We start from the raw sequence: 25,189 nt of genomic DNA on the forward strand, positions 1-25,189 counted from the left end.
TCAACAAATAACCTCTGAGATCTTACTGTGTGCAAAGTGCTTGTGCTAGGTAATATGAGGGTCAATTACATGTTCAGAATTTCTGTTCCTCAAGGACTGGACAGTTTAGTGAGAGATACTGTTTTCTTTTCTTCACCCTCCAGCATCTGCCAGCATCATCCTACCCAAGTTACTCATTCAGAGTCCTTAAGGCTATTTTCTTCATCCTGACTGGCACTGAAAACTCAGCCTTTGAGCACTGGTGCTGAACTGAATTTTGGAAGCAGAGTTTTGAGTAACATAGAAAAGAATGTCTTTATTGCTTTGCCAGGCAGAGGGGAACACAGAGGAATCATGCCTCTCAAAACTGTGCCCCAACCTTGAAGGATTTGGTGAAGTGTTTAAATGGCAACCCACTCCAGTATTCTTGCCTGGAGAATCCCATGGACGGAGGACCCTGGTAGGCTATAGTCCACAGGGTCGCAAAGAGTTGGACATGACTGAGCAACTTCACTTTCTTTCTCTTCTTTCTTTTATAGCAATGGTTCAAGGGTAGAGTTGCTGATGAGGGTCAGTGTGTGGGCAAGGCCTGCACTCCTTTAACCTGGCCTCAGATGGTCTCCTGATGAGTTTCTCAAGCTTATCAAACTGTGACATTCTCTTGGAACATCTTTCCTTTGGTGGGGGTTTTAGTTCTGCAGATCTGAAAGATACTATTATGTTTATCCCTTGAGGAGAAACAGGACCCTGCCAAGGGATGAACTATTGTTTCTTGTGGGAAAGACTAGAGATTTCTTCAAGAAAATTAGAGATACCAAGGGAATATTTCATGCAAAGATGGGCACAATAAAGGACAGAAATGGTATGGACCTAACAGAAGCAGAATATAAGAAAAGGTGGCAAGAATACACAGAAGAACTTTATAAAAAAGATCCTCATGATCTAGCTAATCATGACCACGATGATGTGATCACTCACCTAGAGCCAGACATCCTGGAATGCAAAGTCAAGTGGGCCTTAGGAAGCATCACTAGAAACAAAGCTAGTGGAGGTGATGGAATTCCAGTTGAACTATTTTAAATCCTAAAAGATGATGCTGTGAAAGTGCTGCACTCTATATGCCAGCACATTTAGAAAACTCAGCAGTGGCCACAGGGCTGGAAAAGGTCAGTTTTCTTCCAATCTCAAAGAAAGGCAATGCCAAATAATGTTCAAATTACCGCACAATTGCATTCATCTCACAGGCTAGCAAGTAATGCTTAAAATTCTTCAAGCCAGGCTTCAACAGTGCATGAACCATGAACTTCTAGATGTCTAAGCAGGATTTAGAAAAGGCAGAGGAACCAGAGATCAAATTGCCAATATTTGCTGGATCATAGAAAAAACAACGGAATTTGAGAAAAGCATCTACTTCTGCTTTATTGATTATGCCAAAGCTTCTGACTGTGTAGATCACTACAAACAGAAAAATTCTTCAAGAGATGGAAATCCCAGACCACCTGACCTGCCTCCTGAGAAATCTGTATGCAGGTCAAGAAGTAGCAGTTAGAACCAGACATGGAAAAGCAGACTGGTTCCAAATCGGAAAAGGAGTATGTCAAGGCTGTATATTGTCACTCTGCTTATTTAACTTATATGCAGAGTACATCATGTGAAATGCAGGGCTGGATGAAAGCACAAGCTGGAATCGAGATTGCTGGGAGAAATATCAATAACCTCAGATATGTAGATAACACCACCTTTATGACAGAAAGCAAAGAGGAACTAAACAGCCTCTTGATGAAAGTGAAAGAGGAGAGTGAAAATGTTGGCTTAAAACTCAATTTTCAGAAAACTAAGATCATGGCATCTGGTCCCATCACTTCATGGCAAATAGAAGGGGAAACAATGGAAACAGTGACAGACTTGATTTTCTTGGGCTCCAAAATCACTGCAGATGGTGACTGCAGCCATGAAATTAAAAGACACGTGCTCCTTGGAAGAAAAGCTATGACCAATCTAGACAGCATATTAAAAAGAAGAGTCATTACTTTGTCAACAAAGATCCATCTAGTCAAAGGTATGGTTTTTCCAGTAGTCGTGTATGGATGTGAGAATTGGACTATCAAGAAAGCTGAGCACTGAAGAATTGATGCTTTTGAACTGTGGTGTTGGAGAAGACTCTTGAGAGTTCCTTGGACTGCAAGGAGATCCAACCAGTCCATCCTAAAGAAGATCAGTCCTGAATATTCATTGGAAAGACTGATGCTGAAGCTGAAACTCCAATACTTTGGCCACCTGATATGAAGAACTGACACATTGAAAAGACCCTGATGCTGGGAAGATTGAATGTGGGAGGAGAATGGGATGACAGAAGATGAGATGGTTGGATGGCATCACCGAATCGATGAACATGAGTTTGAGCAAGCTCTGGGAGTTGGTGATGGACAGGGAAGCCTGGCGTGCTGCAGTCCATGGGATCACTAACAGTTGGACTAGGCTAAGTGATTGAACTGAACCGACTGATTGTTTCTTGTCTGCTCCTCCCTTGTCTATGCATCTCCTCCCATCCTTGATTAGTATCTGCTTGAATCTGCCATTTGGAACTCATGGAAGTGTGAGTCAGTTCCCTACAAATAAGAAATGGGGTACATAGAAGGCTTCCATGCTCAGTACCCCACAGGGTCCTGCTCAGTTTTATGACAGCCGCTGCTTTAATTTTCACACTTTTCTTCTCTCCTGTGGACTGTTGCTGCAACCATCTAATTCTCTAGTGTGTCTCTATCTTAATCTCTTCAAATATCAGTACATTCTTCAGACTCCAGCCAGACTGATATATTTGAAATCAAGTTCTATCTGTAACTCACCTGCTCTGAGTTCCCAAGCTGTGATTGTGTATTGCCTAGAAATTAAAAGATCCATTAAAGTATCTCATTAATGTTCGATGAGTAAATATGGGAGTAGATCCTTTGGGACTTTGAACACTGTGATCAAAAGTTTGTTCTTAATTCCATGAGAAATGGGAGTAGAGGGAAGATTTTTGGAACAGAAAAGAGGACAGAATTAGATCTCTAGTTTCTTTGCTAAACACTTTGAGGGTTGGGGTTTTTGTTTGTTTGTATATTTCTTGCTCATTATTTTATTCTCAAATAAAAGGTAATTTGTGAAAAAGTAGGAACTCATTATACATTTGAATAAACGAAGGTATATTTTGGAACAGTGCTGTTGAATACAGTTTTCTGAGATAAGAGATATGTATCTGTGCTGTACAGTACAGAAGCCACTAGACAGATGTGGCTATTGTTCATTTTAAATAAACTGAGGAATTGAATTTTTAATACTATTTAATTTGAATAGCCACATATGACTGTTAGCTATCATATTGAACAATCTCGTGTTAGAAATTTCTCCCTAGCCAGGGTCCCAAACAGGATACAGATGGAGCACTCAAACTCAGATAATTCAAGGAGAGTTTATTTATATAGTGATGTTTTCCAAATATGTAGGTAGCTTTAGGGAACCACACGAGAGAGTGTAATTGACTGCAGTAGTTGTATGGGAGCAATGGTTAAGCAGAATTCACAGGAAGGCTCATAGTTAAGATTTATAAGCCTAGATCACACTGGGACAGGTTTCCCTTTTCTCTTTCCTGTGTTTCCATCCCCCTCCCCTACCTTTCTTCTCTTTCACTCCAACTTTTTACTGGGTCCTTGCTCTGTTTATCCAGATTTATTTGGCTCAGTCAAAATATCCATATTATGAATATTCATATTATAACATTCACAAAGTTATAATATTCATAATAAAATTAGTATATTTAATAATAATATAGTGGAGTTTCATTGAATGAAGTCTGTACTCAAAACTGTTCTTTTTGAGATAGTCTTTCCTGGCAGTGTATTTACTGATGAAGAATATGATTGCTTTCCCCATACAGTGCTGATCTGTGCTGTGATTTCTGAGTTTTTCTCCTCGCCCTTTACTGTAAGTGGTACATTTTTCCATTAGTAGGACTGTGCTGACCCTAAATGTTCCGTTAAAGCTTCCTTTCAGGGGCATCTTCTCTTCTGAGCATTGGGAATATAGGCAGGCTCTTGACTGTTATCTGTGATTATGTTTTAATATCCTGCCCTTTCTGTACTTTACCTCAGCACACACAATTCACCTTCAGTCCCACTTCATTGCTTGATGATTTGTTGAGGCTTTGAAAACAGAAGGACTGAGGGCTTTTAAGTAGGATGGGGCTATTTCTTCTTGCTTTATTTATTTTTATGCCATGCAAAAGGAATAAAGAGGCATAAAATGGCTTGACTGAGCCAAATAAATCTGTATAAACAGAGCAAGGACCCAATAAAATGCCAGGGGTGAAAGAGAAGAAATGTGGGGGAGGGGGATGGAAACACCGGGATGAGGAAAAGGAAAGCTTTATATTTCTTGAAATTATAGTGACTGTTTTTTATTATCTGGAGAAAAAACTGTCTTTGACCCAATTAAACCTTTTTAACTAAGGTGAAGCTCTGAGGAGAAATTAGGAAATCATCTTTATAATCCTTATTTAATCTCTTTACGCTGTCACCCACTGTCATCCTTTATTAAAGTTTTCTATGTCGTTGCTGTTAACTCTGAGAAAGTTGACATCTTTTAGTTGTTCTGATGAATCATATCACAGAAACTAGTGAGCTTTTATGACCAACACCACAGAAATCTTTCATGTTATTCCTGATGCCTGTGTGTGTTGAGGGTGGGAGGTGTCTCTTGGTCTGTCCTATTCCTTCCTCCGATTGACGATCTCTGCTTTTGTGAAGTGTAAAGAGACAATCAAGAGCTAACACTGCATTAAACTAGAGGATAAGGGAGAGATTCTTTAGATAAAATTTAAACTGTCTTATAGCCTGGTGGCAATCCAAGTAATTGCCACCGTGGCCTTATTGTTCTGACATTTAGAATTTTATTCATCTCTCCTACTTCTCCCTTCTTCCTTTCCCCACTTCATTCGCTGGAGACAGTCTCCATCATGCACACAATGCATACTCACTCTCAAAAAGAAAATGTGGTAAAGGACTTAGTAACCCTCTACTGTGTTTACCCCACGAGGTATCTGGAGATGTGTGGGGTCAATTGTTGGCTGTCATAGTGCCTGGGCATTGTTACTGGAATTTAGTAGTGTCTGTGGATGCCTCATAACTTTCTGTGTACTGAATGGGCTCAAATCATGGTGCTTTTGAATCATAAATATCAGTAGTGTTACTGCTGAGCAAAACTAGATCTAACTGAGGTTTACACAGGTACCAGCAACCTCCACTAACAGAAGATTTTAGCTGTGCCTTGATGAGCATGGGTTTGGGTAGACTCCGGGAGTTGGTTATGGACAGAGAGGCCTGGCGTGCTGCAATTCATGGGGTCGCAAAGAGTCAGACACGACTGAGCGACTGAACTGAACTGAACTGATGAGCAGATGCTCATCTCATAAGTCTCTTGTAGTAGGTTCTTAATAAAACTATGTTGTGTTTTGAATCAAGTTGTTTATTTATAAACTAGTCAATACTATTTAATAAATTGTATACAAGTTACTTTCAGGAATTTAAAAAATATATATCCTTGCCAACATCAAGATTCTAACATTATTGTAAAGGTGATTAACCTGTACAGAAACAAAATGAGCATTTTGGGAAATTTTTAAAACGCTATCAGAACATTTTATCAGAACAAGGAGATGTGAGGGCTTATTTTTGAGCACAGGTATAGGGGGGTAACCCTGAGTGGAAACCATTAAGAAATAGGTAAGATTTTAATAGAAAATGATTTGGGGAGACACTTGCTGCAATCAAAGATATATGTAAGAACTTGGGAGAAGAGAGAGAAATGTATGGAAATATTGTTACTGTAAAGAATAGGACTTAAAACGATGTGGCAGAAGATTGGACTAAAAACACAGATTTCGGTAGAGTATAGATGGTCTTGAACTTCTTATAAAGGAAGTCTTTCCACTTGGAGATATGAATTCATATATGAGTTTAGTCATTGGGAACAGTGTATGGCACAATGCCTAATGTTCTATGCTTCCTCTCAATGCCCTTTCATACCGTCCATGATGTAAACTCCTTCAGTTATCAGCTGCTTAAATTGCTTTCCTGATTTTCAAGGTCTCCTGTCAAAATCTCTTTCAGTTTGTTATTGTAAATAGTAGCAATATTCCTAGAGGTGAATCACATAATGATTTTTTTCAATCTCTTTTATATAAGATATCACTAGAAAAGTATGATTAGATTCAATTCAGTTGTCTCCCACAAAAGTAATATGTAGAAAATACCAACCAAGGTGACTCTCTATGTGCTTAATAGCCTAAAGATTTAGGTTAAGGATATAATAGAACTGTTCGGCTTAAAGGACAAGAAGGTGTTGCACAAATTATCCCAAAGAGCCAAAAACAGCGTCCAGTTTTTACTTGAAACAATTTGTTCTTGGAATATTGTCAGCTAAATTCGTGGTCAACTTTTGCAAATTGTATGAATTTGCACTGCATATTTTATTTAGTGTTTAGCAAAACTCCAATATGGCTCTGCATAACTTACACAATACACCATGAAAATGACTTCAGAAACTCCCACAGAAGTTGACAAATTGGGCATCTAATGCTTTTAAGCTAATTGCATGCTTTGCAGTTAAAGAGTCGACTTGTTAAGAATGAAGATCAGGGTTTCTTGGAGATAATGCTCTGCCTACTGCCACACTGAATGCAGCCCAACCCTATATCAAAAATATTACAGAAGCTTAAAGAAGAAAATAATGTGAACTTTAATCACTGTTCAAACTGACTCTTAAGTGAAGTACTCATGAATCATATGCAGTATCATAGCAGTTTTGAGACCTATTCTTGAATGTTCAAGCTGTTATTTTCAGGAAATTTAGAAAGCAGATTGCTAAGTGATAAAGAGTAATTCGATACCATTGCTTATGCCATTTTTTTTTTCTTCCTTGCAGACTGGCAAAAAGGAAAGGAGTAATACCCTGAATATTGCAATAGAAAACATGTGTAAGAAGACAAGAGACCTTCGCAGACAGGTGAGTGAAGAGAAAGATGTGGAGACAAACACCAAGTAGAAGGAACCTTTTTTTTTTTCTATTTAAATTAATTTAGAACACAGAGCGAGAACAGTGAATATATACTTTCCACATTTATGTAACTCACCCATTTTTGTAGCAAACATAAAGTAGAAGAAAGTGACAATATCAGGCAGGGTTACATTCAAATGCTGGCCCTGCTGTCATCAGTTATGAGATCTCGGGAACAGATTTCACCTTTCTAAGCCTCTCTAGACCCAGAAAATGGAATTAATAATACATGATAGGGCTATGAGGTTGAAATGAAACTCCTCCAAGTGCCTGGTACATAGTAAATTTTTAGAGACTGTTGGTAAATTGATTATATTAGATTAAAAACTGAGTTTATTATCCAAATGCTTAGAGGAAACAGCTAGTCATTTGGAGATGCTACCAGTTTCCCCTTCTAACTCTTCAGGATGTTTCAGAAATTAGTTCCTATTTAAGTTAAGGCTCCTTTTAACCTTAGGTTAACAGGAACGTAGGATTAGATAGGATTTATTAAGTATAACACAAGTCTAGTATTATGCCACAGGTTATATTTTTTTCCTCCAGAAATATGAAGACTTAGCTATTTTTAAAGACTTTTGCTTTCTGTTCCTTTCCACTATTTAATAATTGGAGTTCTTTTGCACATACAGCTTTAACTTGGTCACCATTAACTTATAAAAGAAGGGCAAAAACTTTTCACCTGGAAGCTTTTAATGCAATATATTATTGTGATTTAGTGGGAAGATTTAGTAAAATAGCCTGAACAATCTTTTAATTCAGAAGTAGATTTGGAAATAGAATAAATAAGGATCCTCAGCCAGGTAATATTTGCTGTGTAAAAGCACAATTTTAAAGGCTGAGAAAATTCCAGTTTCTCAACTTTTTGACCTGAATGCAAATCCTGTTTCTACTATCAGCACTTAAAATCATGGAATGTAAGAGCTGAAAGGAACTTAGCACAACCTGTCTTAAGATGCAGATGAGAAAGCAGGCTATTACAGTGAGGCGACCTGCCTGAGGAAGGACCACCGAACCAATAACCAGCCATAACCTACACCCAACTCAGGAATTCTCACCCTCAGGACTATCCTCCTGGTTAGTTGTGTAATTTTCATTTTCTGTCTTCAGGATTCTACCCCATCTGCTCTTCCCAGAACTTGAGAAAGTTGTTACTATGAGCTATTAACAACTGTGTCTTTCATTCCGGGATCTCTAGACTGCCTTCAACAACGTTATGCACAAAGAATTGATGTACATTTATACCTCCAAAGCTTTTGGAATCATTATTTTTCTTAAAAAAAAAAAAGTTAAAGCAATCCTTTGTGTGTAGGATTACCAGATTTAGCAAATCGAAGTACAGGATGCCCAGTTAAATTTGAATTTCATATTAACAGCAAACAAATATTGCATGGGAACATAATTATATATATATTTTTAAAAAGCTCTGTTTATCTGAAATTCAAATTTAACCAGGAATCTTATACTGTATCTCAAAATCATACTTTGATTTCAACCCCACATCATCAGTGAGATAGGGAAAGAGCATGGGGGTTATTAATACTTCATAGTAAGAGGATGTAATAGTAGGCTCATAGAGGACTGCTGTGTTCCAGAATTATGAAAATCTCCTGTGGTTTCACAGGCCCACATCTTTTTTTTGATTAAATATTGCTGTTTAACAAAGCACCAAGAATAATAGCAACCACTTTATTGTTTCATGATACCATGGGTTGGCTGGGTGGGGATGTCAGGGGGTCCATTTCTATAGCATTTTCACTTGCAGTCTCCCATGTACTGGTAGTTAAAATGATGTCTGGATTCAGGGCTCAGTATTTGAGACATCAGTGCTGCTTCTTTTTCTCTCTCTCCATGTGGTGTCTAATCTCCTAAGTCCCCATTCATGGGGCTTTTCTCTCTAGCAGGGGAGTCTGGATTTCTTACATGTTGGCTCAAGGATCCAAGAGAACAAAGATGGAAGTTACAGGCCCTCTTAACGCCTGAGCTCAAACGTCACCAGGATATTGTTTCCTCTACGTTCTTTCTATTGATCAGAATACTACAAATTCTGTTCCAGGTCAACAGGGACAAGCAAAAACATCCTCTTACGGGAGAGGTGGAGTGTGTATATAGGAAGATGGGATTGTTAGGAGCTGTCTTTGGAGACATCTATGGTCTTCAGTGTGAGTTGAGGCAGTTGCTATGATTTGTTCTCAGTATCCTTGCTTGCCTTCCCAAGAACTTCATTTTCCATCGTGATGTTTATGCTTGTGGCAATAATAAAAGCTAAGCAACATGAGTCATCTCCACCTCTTCTTCTTGCAAAATTTGTTAAGCAGTTGGTTTTAAGCATCTTCTATATACTTTTCACACAGGAAGGAGAAAGCCCCTACCCTTACAATATTTTTCTTCAGAATATTTAATATTCTTGTTGTAGATCTGTGGGTTTTTGTTTGTTTGTTTGTTTTTAGTTAAAAAAAGAAAAAAGAAATAAAGTCCATCTCTCTGCTGATTCATCTGAATTTGTTTACCCATAGCCTGTCCGTTGACGATACAGAAACATTTTAGCTCAGAGAATCAGTGGATTTCATCTGCAGTGAATAAGATAGATTGCTTAGACATAGCTGGGAAGAAGCAGATTATACATTTTGGGGTAACATAGATGAATGTCTTACATGTGACTTATTGTTCTTTTGTTTCAGATAAATAATTTGTCTTTTCTTGCTCTGTGACTTCATTGACTGTTGTACTAGAGAACAAAGACAAAAGTCCTAGGCATTGTGTTTTAGCTTCACTGTAATTTGGTCTCAACTTAATTCTCATAATTCTTAATGTTCCTTTTCCTTTCGCTTTCTTCCTCAGTTCTTCCTCCTCACCACACCAGCACATTAACCTTTTCTCTGGATGGTGTACTTACTCATGACCAAACTTCCCACCACTTCCATCTCTACCTACAGACACACACGCATCTTTGTACGGATTGTTTAACCTGGTGCCTGAAGTGTTCTGCTTATTCCATACACAACTCCTAATTGATTGAGAAAATTTAAAACCAGTATAAATGCTATTTCTCCCATGAAACATTTGCCATTTTTGTTAGCTAGAATTCCTCTTTTTTTTCTTCCTGGAGTGCTTATAGAATTGATACTTGTTTTAAAGCAGTAGCCATATTCTGTTTGTGTTTCTCTTATTTAGAGGCTTTTTCTTCACAATGGATTTTAAATCCTTAAAATGATAGTTATAACATCATCTCTCATTTAGCAAATGCTTTCCATAGCTCTCTAACCACTGCAGTACTTACATTATTGCGTTTTATTCCCGAAAAAAAGAAGCAATGCCATAGCATTACTATCTCAATCTCTCAGGTGAGTCAATTTATGCAGTAAACTGGTAGAGCCAAAGTTTCAGCCCATGTCCATCTAATCCCAGCCCAAATTTGTGACCACTCTTCCAAGGGCCAGGGATAATGGCCTTTTCATTGTCAGAACTTTTAGTACATAATACACAGATTTACTATTATAATATTTTTTTCTTCCTTGGTATGTATTTTACATGTTTTTACATTTTCAATTTTCTTCTTCCTTTAATTTCTTTTCTCATTTATTTGAGAACTGCATACATATTGAAGTTCTATGTAAGGAAGGTTTTTTTAAACCTTCTTTACTTCAATAAAAAAGCTACATCAAATCTATTCCACTTCTACTGAATTATGCAGAGTGAAACAGATACTGGATTTCACTAAAGGCAGATTAATTATTCATATATTAATATATTGAAAAATAACTGTTTCATTATTGCAAAAATAAAGACATGCTATGTCAAATAAAATAGAGTTCTGGTGAAAACAAACAAAATTATTTGATTGATTCTATAGTTGCTGAATTGTTGGATTGCTTTTGTCATCTCTTCTCCTTGTTGGGAGTTCAGTTCAGCTCAGTCATGTCTGACTCTTTGCAACCCCATGGACTGCAGCATGTTAGGCTTCCCTGTCCATCACCAATGCCCAGAGCTTACTCAAACTCATGTCCATAGAGTTGGTGATGCCATCCAACCATCTCATCTTCTGTCTTCCCCTTCTCCTCCTGCCTTCAATCTTTCCTAGCATCAGGTTTTTTTCCAGTGAGTCAGTTTTTTGCATCAGGTGGCCAAAGTATTGGAGTTTCAGCTTCAGCATCAGTCCTTCCAATGAATATTCAGGACTGATCTCCTTTAGGATGGACTGGTTGGATCTCCTTGCTGCCCAAGGGACTCTCAAGAGTCTTCTCCAACACCACAGTTCAAAAGCATCAATTCTTCAGTGCTCAGCTTTCTTTATAGTCCAACTCTCACATCCATACCTAACAACTGGAAAAACCATAGCTTTGACTAGATGGACCTTTGTTGGCAAAGTAATGTCTCTGCTTTTTTTTTTTTTTTTAATTAGTTTATTTATCTATTTTTTAACTTTACAATATTGTATTTGTTTTGTCATACAATGACATGAATTCACCATGAGTGTACCTGTTTTCCCCTTCCAGAACCCCTCTCCCACTTCCCTCCCCATCCCATCCCTCTGGGTCATCCCGGTGCACCAGCCCCGAGCACCCTGTATCATGCATCGAACCTGGACTGGCGATTCATTTCACATATGATAATTTACATGCTTCAATGCTATTCTCCCATATCCTCCTGCCTAGGTTGGTCATAACTATTCTTCCAAGGAACAAGCGTCTTTTAATTTCATGGCTGCATTCACCATCTGCAGTGATTTTGGAACCCAAAAGTTAGTCTGTCACTGTTTCCATTGTTTCCCCATCTATTTGCCATGAAGTGGTGGGACCGGGTTCCATGATCTTAGTTTTCTGATTGTTGAGTTCTAAGCCAGCTTTTTCACTCTCCTCTTTCACTTTCATCAAGAGGCTCTTTAGTTCTTCTTCACTTTCTGCCATAAGGGTGGTGTCATCTGCAAATCTGAGGTTATTGATATTTCTCCCGGCAATCTTGATTCCAGCTTATCCTTCATCCAGCCCAGCATTTCTCATGATGTACTCTCCAAATAAGTTAAATAAGCAAGGTGACAATATATAGCCTTGACGTACTCCTTTCCCAATTTGGAACCAGTCTGTTGTTCCATGTCTGGTTCTTCTTGTTGCTTCTTGACCTGCATACAGATTTCTCAGGAGGCAGCTCAGGTGGTCTGGTATTCCCATCTCTTTTAGAATTTTGTTGAGAGTCCCAGGGCCTACTCAGAAAAATATATGTAGGTTCTTATACCTCCTCCTTATCATCAAATAATAAGTATCCATAAGATGCACATCTCATTAAGCTGACACAGCATGTATATGCTGAATTAATTACTACATTATTATCATATACCATAGTTCCTATGTTAATTGAGTTTTGAAAGTTATATCTTGCTACTTGACTTAAAATGACATTCATATACACAAATATAAGTTTTATGGTTTCCTGAGGATGACTTTTTTCTGAAACACTTTCTTTTCTTTTCACTCCTCTTCTACTCACAATTTTTCTCTTCCCTTATTTGGTAGGGGTGTGAGGGTGTGAGGGGTTTTCTTACAGTTTTAAGGCATAGCTCCCACTTTTGGGTTTCCATTGTAGAGAAATATAGTATTTAATTTGATATCCCAAACCACTTATATCAGTGGGAAATAGAAAAATTGATGTCTCAAAGCCTTTTATTAAACTGTAGTGAGAAAAGGTGGAAAACCCCTCAATTTAGTTTTGTGCCTGACAGCTTTCATTCCTGACCACAAACAGATATTTATTGAAAATACATACCTCTAACTCCTATTGTCCTCTCACTAACTTCAGATTTAAGTGCTGTGGCTTCTAAGATTGTCCTATGTTCACATTGGCATGTTGGATTCTTCTTTAAAGTTTTTTCACCCAAGTGAAAGGAATGAATTGTTTCACTTGGCAGGAAAATAATATAGAAATAAACAAGATAGATCCTACTTAGTTATTACACATGGATATTGATGACTGTACAATTTCAATGAAAAAAATCCCATATGAATATGTCAGAACATATAAAGGAAATTTCTTAGCATATCATTCAGGGTCTTCCATAGCTTGTCCCTATATTCATTTATAGTTTTATCTCATTTCCTCTTTCACAGCCAGCCATAATACAGGAGATGGCAGAATTAAACTCAGTGTTTTGCAAAAAGTGGCAAAGTGTGATCATCAATGGGCAGTTTATGTAAGACATCAGAGTCTGTTACTTGCTACGTGAGCAAATAGCACTAATACCAGATGCATGTGTCTACTCTGTATTGGATTCTCCTGAAAGCAGATCCGAAGACTGAGGCCTTTATTCAGGTCATTTATTTTTGAGGTAATTACTAGCAGCAAGCGTAAAAGAACCTCAAGCATAAAAGAACAGGCAGGAAAGGAGGAACCAATATATTATTGAGGTTGCCACTATAGGCATCAGTTGCTTAAGGACCTCTGAGAAGGGACAGAATGTCTCCCAGAATTGCCTGATCAATAGATGGAAGCTGAGAATTTTATCCAGTAGCTCCCATCTCCATTGGATGAAGGTTGCTTCTAGTGGTGTTGAGTTTCCAGAACTTTCAGGCTGTTTGTGCTTGACCCGAGAATCTCATAGAGACTTGGAGCAGGCCCTGAGAAGGAATAACAGAATGAAGCATGGAATGCACTAGAGGTGGGATGTCTTTGGAGGACATGGAACTGTCCCCAGGAATCAGCAACTGGTCCAATGGGTGAGATGTAAAGCACCAAAGGCCTCTAATGTAGTCTGTAATCATAGCTATGAATGTGATGGTAAATGATCAGAAATCAGTAAGAGAGATGATCTGGTGAGAAAAGGGTGGGTTGGTTACATTAATTGTGCTATTTGTTGTTTGCTTGGGGTGAAGGTGCTTTCAAAAGAGAAGATGTCCCCCTGCCTGCTGACTGCGTGCTATACCTTAAGGGTATCTCTCACGTCTAACACAAATCACCATTTTCTGGCCATTTCCTTCTGTCATCTTTTAATCTTTCTGTCTGAATTTTGTTCTTTTTACCTCTAATACCTTTCACTATTTCCATTGTGCCTAAGGAAATCCTATTTCAATCTTTATTTTTTTTATTTATTTTTTTTTCTTTTCTATTTCAATCTTTAGCACCATATTCCAGTCACATCAGATGCGTGTGATTCAGGAGGATCTATTTTCTTTGCTCATGATAATCTCTATTCCTAGAATGTGCTGTTTGCCAGCTCCAACTCTTAACATCCTAATCAGTTTTTTGAATGAATTATATATGTCACATCCTTATAGAAACCTCCTTCACCATGTCAGTCAATTGTTTGTTATTTGTTTGCACTTCCTGTAAGATACTCATCAAACTCTGTCTCACTTCCTCCCTAAGTTATCCTATCTCTGTCATTCTAGTATTCCCCAAATTGCCTCAAATTGTGCTTTGCCCTTAGATAGACAACTCAAAATGAATTTGTTACATTGAATGAATATACAAATACCGAAGATTTGTTTTGCTCATTATGTATGATAGTATCTTGTATCAGGTAATTTTAGTCATTTTCCAACAGAATCATGAAAACATTGGCACAGAACTGATTTGAAAGCATATTTTCCAGTTCTTCTGTCTTGTCCTACTGAATGTAATATGTGGTACCCTTTTTCTCAGTTATTATATTATGTAGTTAGCAACATGACTTAGAAAAAAAGCAAAAAATGTGTTCTGAAGTAACAGGACCGGACATGGAACAATGGACAGGTTCCAAATTGGGAAAGGAGTACGTCAAGGTTGTATATTGTCATGCTGCTTATTTAACTTATATGCAGAGTACATCACGTGAAATGCCAGGCTGGATGAAACACAAGCTAGAGTCAAGATTGCAGGGAGAAATATCAATAACCTTAGTTATGCAGATGACACCACCCTTATGGCAGAAAGCGAAGAGGAACTAAACAGCCTCTTGATGAAAGTGAAAGAGGAGGGTGAAAAATCTGGCTTAAACTTCAACATTCAAAAAACTACAATCATGGCATCCAGTCCCATTACGTCATGGCAAATAGATGGGGAAACAATGAAAACAGACTTTATTATCTTTGGGTCCAAAATCACTGCAGATGGTGACTGCAGCCATGAAATTAAAACTCTTGCTCCTTGGAAGAAAAGTTGTGACAAACCTAGAGAGTGTATTAAAAAGCGGAGACATACTTTGCCAACAAAGGTCTGTAGAGTCAAAGCTATAATTTTTCCAGTAGTCATGTGAGATGTTGGACCATAAAGAAGGCTGAACATTGAAGAATTGATGCTTTTGACCTGTGGTGTTGAAGATTCTTGAGAGTCCCTTGGACTTCAAGGAGATCAAACCAGTCAGTCCTAAAGGAATCAACCCTGCATGTTCATTAGAAAGACTGAAGCTGAAGCTGCAATTCTCTGGCTACCTGATGCATAGAGTTGACTCATTGAAAAAGACCCTGATGCTGGGAAACATTGATTGCAGAAGGAGAAGGGAACAACAGAGGACAAGATGGTTGGATGGCATCACTGACTCAGTGGGTGTGAGTTTGAGCAAACTCCGGGAGATGGTGAGGGACAGGGAGACCAGGGCTGCTGCAGTCCATGTAGTGGCAAAGAGTCAAACATGACTAAGTCACTGAACAACAACAAATTTGATTTAGTCTAAAAAAAATTAATCAAAGAGTTTATTCTTTAATTAATAGTAAATCAGCTATACATCAAACCTCAATTATATAGATATTTCAATATTTGTATATGAGATGCTGGATGGAATGAGTAGCAGGGAAAATTAGTTGAAAACTTGAAGAAACAATAATAAAAAAAGGACAGGGGAGTAAATATCTTTCAAATGAAGGAAAGACAAGGTGGCACCATTGAGGAAAGATGAAGACTAGAGCAAATATATCCAGTCCTGGAAGAAGACTGCTGTAATTAGTCAAGTATTTACAATAATTGGCACAATCTAAGACAATAGTTATTTGTGTTACTATCAATTTTTATATGGTAATAAATAAAAATGTATTTTTTTAAAGCATAGGACGACAATCTCAGTCTGACTTTCTGAGTTTAGTTGTAGATAAGAACACACATCAAAGTCTTTTATATGGAAAACAATCCCTCTCTAAACCTGTCTCAATGTAGTTAATACCAAGTCTTATTTCTTTCTGTGACAATCAAATTACTAGAAACAGGAGTTTATTCTGTCTCCACGTCTTCACTCCCATTCACTCTTCCAACCATAGCAATAGGGTTCCTGTTTCCACTTTCCACTAAAACTTAATAATCTAGTGGTCAAATCCCACAGAAAAGTCTTGGTTCTTTTAATTTAACTTACTTTTAAAATACAATTCTGAACCATTTTATCTTCTTGAAATTCCTGTCAGTCTCTTGATTTTCCTTTATTATAATATTTAATGACACTGTCTCCTCCATTAGATTATAAGGAATCCTGTGTTTCCAACTTGACATTTCTTGCAATTTCTAGCTCTTGGTAGAAATTCAGGGGAAGTGTGTTCAGAAATACTCATTGAATTGAATGAAATCAAATACATAGAAAAGGAGATTCAACATGTCTATAATGTGAGTGTTACAATTGTGTTTGATAGGATAAGTTCATTTGTAGGGCATTGAAATAGAAATTTATTTGAAAGTTTCCCTTTTGGCTATTGATCATTCAATCTCTGTTTCATGGCCATCATCTCAGTCTCTTTTTTACGGTCCTACTCTTTCATCTACCCATCCATGCCCATATTACTCATAAGTGGTAATATTTTCTAAGATTTTATTCATGGACATCTCACTGTGAATCTCCCTCTATATGATTCTGTCCACCTCCTTGGTTTGAATTGCCTACCATATGTATGCTGGCCTTCAATCCTGTATCTTTAGTGTAAATCTTCTCTTGGCCTTCCTTCTCTATGTTAATGAAAGAAGAAAAGGATAAAGGGAAGAGAAGGTCATTGAAAATAACTCCATCTCTGAGAGATTTCTTCTACTTTTCTCTTACATATGTAGAACTAACACACCTTATACTTGCCAGCTAACTCCTAACTTATGATCTGTTGTTTGACGTCACTGGTCTACTCTTTGTGGACATCAAACAGCTCATTCACTTAAGGTCTTCCCCTCTCCTGGAAACCCTTAGCACTCTACACTGTGTGGAAATAAGTGCTCAGTAAATGTTAATTAGTTGCCATTAGTGATTTACTTTTCTGCATGCTAAGCAGAATCTTTCCTTGGGGATCTTCCTACTGCCTTTGTGAAATTGTTGGTAGCCATAAAATTTCACAGTTCTTCTGAGAAAGCTCCATTATCTTAGATGAACGTATTTTCTCCCCCCAAATCTATAACTATTATGGATTTACCCTATAATTGCTAAAGGAAGAGAGACGGTGTTTTGTTTTGTTTTTTTCCCATGTAGTTACATCATTCAACCCCTTGAAAGTATATTAATTCTCATGTAATCCAAAACTAGAATAAATATCTCCTGGTTTTAAAATATATACTAATATGTAATTTTCACAAAAGGCAAATTACAGATTCTGTCTGATAGCTATCATATCTTAGTTTTATTACATAGGTTATTAAATTGAGGAAATTGATCAAAAATTTTGGAACCATTCATACTCATTGACATTGTTAATGAAACATTCAAGATATTGTGATTCTTAAAAACTCAATATTATATAAACATAATGCATTAATTTTACAACTTAGTTTTAAATTTCAGAAAATATCTGCTGAGTAGAGTAATTGTCTGATTGTCATTTATAAGCTTACACATAATCTAATTTAAAAGAACTAATTGTAGCAGAATGTTATACTTGTTTAATAATTTAAGGTGTGAGGGCAAGAACAATTAATGCAAACAAAGAAAATTGGACATCAAACTCATTTATTTTTCTCCTTGCTCTATTAATCTGTTTTCAACTGGCATAATCAGTGATCTAACTTGGTTTAATTACCTTGAAGTCTACAATTTAGCTAATTAAAATTTATCATGAGTTCTTCCTACAAGGTAGAAAACATTTTAAAATTTTGTAATTATGAAAATACATGATGTACATGTTGTTCGTACACATGAATAAACATTATAAGAATATGATTTCTTTGAGGAAAAATGGAGTACTATCACTTACAATTTGACCTCTAGGCTAAGTACAGTTTAAGAAAAAAATAGTAATTTTTGAGACCAAGAAAGCTATTGCTCAATAATTTCTTTTCTTGGATATTTACCTTGTTTTAGCTTTGTAAGTGACATTCATACACAGTCTTATATATTATGATTTTAAAAGACTGTGCAAAAATATATAAAAGGAATTTTGTAGTTACTGAGATTATGAAAATAGGAAATAATATGAACCATTTCCTGGGGAAAAAAACAAAAAACAAAAAAAAACAACAACTGAATTTTTTATTCTCCTCAGCTCCGTAAGGCTATCATAGATCATGTGTCAGACTCTTTTTTGGATACAACAGTCCCGCTTCTGGTTCTCATTGAAGCTGCCAAGAACGGCCGGGAAAAGGAAATAAAAGAATATGCTGCGATATTCCGTGAACACACCAGCAGGCTTATAGAGGTAAGTGTGCTGGAACTGTAACTATTCTAAATCCAGAATAGGGCTCTCATTCTGCATTTATAGCTGAACTGAGCTCAAATACAAACTTTTGACCATTTACAGCAAATGAAACAGAGATGGGCCAAAGTAATATGAAGGTATGTATGTCAAATTGTATGAATTATTCCCCACTGGCTTGGAAAAGGAACAATTTATTTAGAAAGAATTGTGAAAATATGATGAATAGATTTTCTTAATGCATTTTCTTTTCAGAGCTACACACACACACAACCTGGTTAAACATAGCTTTTATCATTACAAATATTTTCTTCATATTCTAATTTAAAAGTATTAGATACTCTCTCTCATGCCATTTTATTGTTTCTCATCTTTTCATGGTTATGTTACTCCTCAGCCTTTCAAATCATATTCAACTATGAAACATGAATGTAGAATGTAGGATATGTAGGGATAGAGAAATCCAGAGTAATTAAGTAGAGATAGTGGATTGGTCCATGTCCCAGTAGAGGCAAGAGGAGATGATAATAAAACTATAATCCTCTTCTGCTTGGAAACTGGAGACATACTCCATGTTTTGGGAGGTGGGTTGGCATATGAAGGAGCTATGAAGTGTTGGGCAATTCCTAGAAGACAGATGATGGAATCTGTTGTATTATGGGCATCAGTAATGCAGTCACGGTATAAGAGAAAGCCAAGTGGAAGAATGCCTAACACCGGTAAAAAGGTGCGAGTACTCACAAGCTCGGGAACCAGTGGCAGGAAGAAGGGGGAAATGTGGTTGAACTGATCCTCATACTGAACTAGTATCCATTAGTATGACTCTACCAGTTGTTTTTGGCTTGTGTCTAGACTCATTGTCGTGCCCATGCTGTGCTGATTATTAAATGTTTTGACTGCCAGAACCTTCCTATATAGGTCATGAACTCTGTGGTGGAACGAGTGTTTGGGGGCCCAAATTGCTTATCAAATTTGTATTAGAAACAGTCACCACTTGAATTAGAAACACAGCATTCTATACAACATTTGCTAAGGTAGAAGACTTTCCCAACATTTTTAATTTGGATATGCTGGGAAGGAAGTTTCCATGTAACTAGCACTTCCACTATAAACTTTCTGCACCCCAACCTTCACATCTAGAAAATGAAAGGAGTGGATAAATAGGTGATTACTAAGATAATTTCAGCCCTAAACTGCTCCACATCCAACTTTGAAATCTTTGAAGTTCCAAGAATTCTATGAGACAGGGCAACTGATATAATTCCCATTGGCCTTATGTGGAAATAAAGTACAAAACCCAGACCAAGCTAATGAAGAGTCAAAGCTGAGTTCCAGGTTTGCTTGCATTTAACTAATCCAGTCAATTGCTTATTATTTATTTATATATTCCTTCTTGTACTCATTCCTCAAATATTTATTAACTATTCCCACAGGAAAATGTTAAAAATTAAAAGAGAGCAGAACAGAAGGAGCAAGTCATTAAAGGCACCAAACTAAATGTTGCCCCTATGAATCATAAACCTTTTGTCTAGAAATGTGTTTTCTAAGCTGAAGGAACACTAAATTATGGAAGTAACTTTTTTAGTGAAAAATTCTGAGAGTAAAAGTTGGTTTCTGCTAACAAGGTTTCATCCTTACTCCTATTTTCAGTTTAGTTTCTAATGAGACATAAATCTCTTAAGGTGCTCAGTGAAGGACTCCTTGATCACACAGTTTTGGGAAAAAAAGTTCTATTTGTCCTTGTGAAGATTTTACATTTCTGAAAATTCCAGATATAAAGAGACCTCTTCAAGTTAAAATTTCCCCAAACCAATTTCCCTAAAATACTCTTTCTTTCATGAAACTTATTAGGAAGGTGCTGCCTTCCAGGACCCTTGAGAATACTACCGTAATTTTATTACTAAATGATAGTTTATTATTCTGTAGATAGAGCTCTAAGAATCTATTTTAAATTTTTAAGGATTTTGAAAATTCTGTATTTAATGTGTATATGAAACAACAACAGATTTTTGGAATTTTGAGTTACTGAGGGACAGAGAATGGGTCTTCTTCAACTTTCTTTGTTCCCTCACCACATTATAATGAGGTTATGTTGGCTTTGGAATGTTCCAGTTCTCATTCTGTTATTACTTCGAAACTTACCTTCAGTAATAAGCTTTTACTACTTAACAAACATCCTCAAACTTAGTGCTTTTAAACAGTAATTTATTATTTACAATTATTCTCTTAATGATTTGCATGTTGACTGGGCAGTTCTTACATAGGGTCTCTCATATTCTTGTTGTCAACTGTTGGTTGGAGATGAAGCCCTTCAAAGATTTGACTAGGCTAGACATCCAAGATGGTACATTCACAAGTTTGAAAGTGCATGCTATCTGTCAGCTGGGAGCTTAGCTGTGGTTGTTGACTGGAGCATAAACCAATATATAGCCTTTCCATGTGGCTTCAGCTTCTCACAGCATAATTTCTGGATTCTGAGATGAGAAGTCCCAAGAGCAAGTCAGATACAGAAAGTAGAGCTGACATTCCCTTAATGTCTGGGCCCAGAATTTGCTAGAGTGCAGTTTCCACTGTACTTTATTGACTGAAGCACTCACAGATCCTGCCCAAACACAGGGGATAGCAGCGGGCGTGAGACTCCACCTCTGGCTGGAAGAGCAGCAGAATATTTGCGACCACCTTTAATCTACACTTCTCTCCTCAGGGCTTCATTTGCTTCAGCTGTAAAGTGAAGGTTAAACAAGATAACAGCTAAGGTCACTACCAGTTTCTAAAATTGTAAGATCTGACACATTACAAGAGAGACACTCTTACTTTTCTAAGAGATATAGACATAGAAGAAAATGAAAATTGTTTCTAAGTATACTGCTTGAACACTAGGTTGTTTATATATATCAAGGGACAAAAAAAAAAAGCACTGCGTTATCTCCTGGAAAGATTCTTTTTTTGAAAGGAGCTGTCTAAGCAAAGCAACTGAGAAAATCATCATTAATTTACTACAAACATTGAGACAGAAGTGTCTGGGGCAGAGTCTGAGTATATAAGACAGCTCAAATATATCATTTTCAGAGGACATTGTGAGTTCACTTTGTATAGATTGCTTACCAGTCTTACCACCTCCTTTTTCCTTACCACTTCCCCTGTACAGACATGCACATATACCCATCTTATTTCCAAGCTGGGTTATCTGACAGAGCAGGGCAAAAATCTTAGATTCTAAATGCCTTCAAGAAAAAGCTATTTTCAATCTGTCTGGGTTTTGATACCTCAACTCTGTCAGAGAAATCTGCAATCTAAAAGTGAACTTGTTGAGGGAAGTCTTAAATGTGAAAAAAAGGTCCATTTTTAAAGAATTCCTGTCAGATCTTTGGAGAAAAACTCCATGCTGTTTAAAAGAATGCTTTAGATAATGATTAACTTGTGACTTCTATGAAAGGAATAGTAAAAAAGTAGAACTGAACACAAAGGAAAAAGAAAACACAAAATGGTAAGAAATTCTGTGGGAAATATGTAGAAAACAAAAAATATTCAGAGCATTGGAGAAAGAAATGGGAATGAGAAGCAGAGTGACCAATAAATTAGGCCTAAACATTCTCATTCTCTAGTGAAGTCATGTATATTTTATTATTTAGTAAGTAGTAAGTTTAGTATAAGTCTAATATAAAATGTGTGTTTTATGTAGTAAGTTTAATATAAAATGACCATGGGTGAAATGATGGTTAAAAACCATGGACAGTTTCAGTAACTAGAGAACTTAGATCCTTGTGGCTAATTTTATCTTAATGTTGAATTAAGTAACTATTATGCAAAGCTTTCCTACTTTGAACATCCACGTTAGTCTGTGGTTTTAGACCTATCAAGACACCATAAGAATAAGAGGCAGGAGTCGAGGCTGACATTTTAAATATGATTAGCAATTAATACAAATGTGCTCATTGAATTGTGCTCCACAGCACTGATAATGTCTTAGGGCACCATTACCTCTACTGGCTGCCTCCAATCATACTATTAAACAGGAAGTTTAAAATACTAATTTTACCTTAAAAATAAAAATATTCAGTAATTCTTGAGAGTAAGGATTTTATTTATTGCTTTAAACCTCCTCTAATAGCAAAGTCTATAAGCTATTTCTCAATATATCTGTCTTGAATGAAGAAACACATTCCTAACACCAATGTAGTCTTCTTTCTCTCTAAAAAGTTGACTGAAGAATTCCAGTAACTGGACTTGAGATATACACCTGATCCCAATTATTTCTACTCTATTGTACAAGGATGCTTTAAAATAATACCTCACAGTGATAATAGCAAGTGCCTTTGCTAAATAATTATCAAAACAAGACGTTATAAACCCTGCTCCAGATCTCCTTCAGAAGGAATTTGTAACAAATTGATAACATCTTTTAAGAATTTTGCCCACTTCAGAGATACAGTTTGTAACTTTAATGTGGTAATATAACTATTATTCAAAACCATACTATTATATATTAAATAAAGGCATTGTTTTTATAATGGCTATTGTTTAATATTTCTCTAAAATTAAATCTTAAAAATTCCACCATTATTATTATTATTTTTTTTTGGTTGTATTGCTGTTTGTTTTCAGCAAATAAATTCATGCTGAACACTATACTTGCTGCCAATTAAATGGTAAAATCTCCTGTTTGTTCCATGGATATTATCATATTAATTATTATTAACCATGACAGTGTTAATAATCTAGGCCTAAAAATTTCCTGTGAATTAGTGAAGTTTCTTTATGTGAAAAGCCAGCTTCGTCAGTGCTTTGACTTATTCATCAAAAATTCATCTGTCTTGATGTACCTTATTTTAGTAAGTTTCATGGGAGCCTTTCATCAAAAAGGAAAAAGTGGGTGGACATTTAATTATAATACTTCCCTCCAACCTACAAAGCTGATTGTTCCCACTCACAAAATGGCAAGCCAGATTTAGCAAAGCCCCAGTGCCAAGAGAGAAGACTTTTGAGGGGACTTGCTGCTTGCAAGAAGTGCTCATTGCTATCAGCTCTACTAATATTGTTGCATTTTGACAGAATGCTGTTCAAGTGTCACACAATGCTTTAACTGATCATCTGTTATAAAATAAGGATATGTTTGGTTATAAATAAATTAGGCTTTTAGAGTCCTATCCCATTCTTCCTCCTTTTCACCCCTCAAGAAGAAAAGAAAAAGAACAAACTGATATTTACACTTGTACACAAACTAACAACTGTTCTCAGTGAACATCTTGGCAGCTCTCCTCATTTGGTGGTGAGGGGATATTATAGCTAAGTCAGAAATGTTTTTACTTACATAGAATAGAGCACACAGGTGTGACTGCCCACTCCCTGGATTAGAAACTGTTCAGCATTTTAACCTTCTTTTAGCTAAAAGACATGATGAACTTGATTCTTGAAAGCCTATCCTGAAAGCATGGTGAGTGACCTTTCCATATTTTAGAGGTTTCTTTATAAATTTTCTATTTGTGATCTTTGGAATATAGGGAAATGTTAGTGAGACAACTACAGATAAGTCAGAGACTTTCCATAACAAATGCAGGTATTTTTGAATGGAATACAGTGTTTTGGAATTAAGAGGAGAAAGAAAATTACGTGGATTAGTTTGGAAATTCAGCATGAAGTTAGCAATATTTACATTAAACCTTGAAAACTAGTCAGGATTTGGATTTGAAAAACTAGAACTCTGAGTGGAGATACAGCATAAATAAAGGCACAATTCTTATCCCTGTGTTGCAAGAATATAGTAGAAATGAAGTCTAGATTGTTAAATTGATAGTGTAAAGTGAGTTAGTGGTAGCTGATGAACAGCCTTGAATATTTGAATGCCAGGGTGAAGAAATTAGATTTCATCTTATAGAACTGGATCCAGCAAGTTGCTTGTCGCCAGGGAAGCCTCTAAAGGGAAGTCATATTATATAGGGGCAATTTTGCATCCAAACATAAAAATTTCTACCCTTAATAATTGATTTAAATCTCATGAACATAAACTGGCATTTAAAAATGACTGCATCTAAAACCTAATTTATTATCATACATTAAAGAGAAAGAAGAAACTTAGTTTTAATGATGAAATTGGAACAAACAATCAAATATCTCAGGACTTAATGGTATCCAATAGAAATAGAAGCCAGGCCACATACATAATTTTAAATTTCCTAGTAGGCATTCTAAAAATAAACAGGTGAGCTAATTTTAATGATGCTTTATTTAATCCAATACAGTCAAAATATTATTTTGATATGTAGTTAGTATAAAAACTATTGACGAGACATCTTTTTTTGTACTAAGTCTTAGAAATTTGGTGTATACTTACACTTAAGGCCTGACTTTACTAGCATTATTTTAAGTGCAAAATAGCCACAAGTGGCTCATGGCTATATTTTAGACAGTACAGTTCTAGGCAGATGATTAGCAAGTTGAGGACAGGAGTGTATTCATTCATTACCTAATTCATTTAACATGTGTTCAGTCCCTATGTGTGCTGGATTCTTGACAATACCATCTAGAGCCTTTGTTTTTGTTTCTCTGTCTGGATATATAAGTAAGTGCAC

The 25,189-nt window shown here is 36.5% G+C and overlaps 1 protein-coding gene across 9 annotated transcripts in view; it reads left to right on the plus strand.

Annotated features, from left to right (window-relative positions):
• CTNNA3 (catenin alpha 3) overlaps positions 1-25,189 on the plus strand; it is a 1,864,976-nt gene that overhangs the window by 993,767 nt on the left and 846,020 nt on the right. For all 9 annotated transcript variants that reach the window (XM_081568943.1, XM_081568944.1, XM_081568945.1 and 6 more), the window contains 2 exons: positions 6,940-7,020; positions 18,471-18,623. In XM_081568943.1, the coding sequence (XP_081425069.1) occupies positions 6,940-7,020; positions 18,471-18,623 (234 nt within the window). The remainder of the gene's footprint in view (positions 1-6,939; positions 7,021-18,470; positions 18,624-25,189) is intronic.

Source organism: Giraffa tippelskirchi, chromosome 2, assembly GCF_054371585.1.
Source record: "Giraffa tippelskirchi isolate mGirTip1 chromosome 2, T2T-mGirTip1v1.2.pri, whole genome shotgun sequence".
NCBI classification, from domain to species: domain Eukaryota; kingdom Metazoa; phylum Chordata; class Mammalia; order Artiodactyla; family Giraffidae; genus Giraffa; species Giraffa tippelskirchi.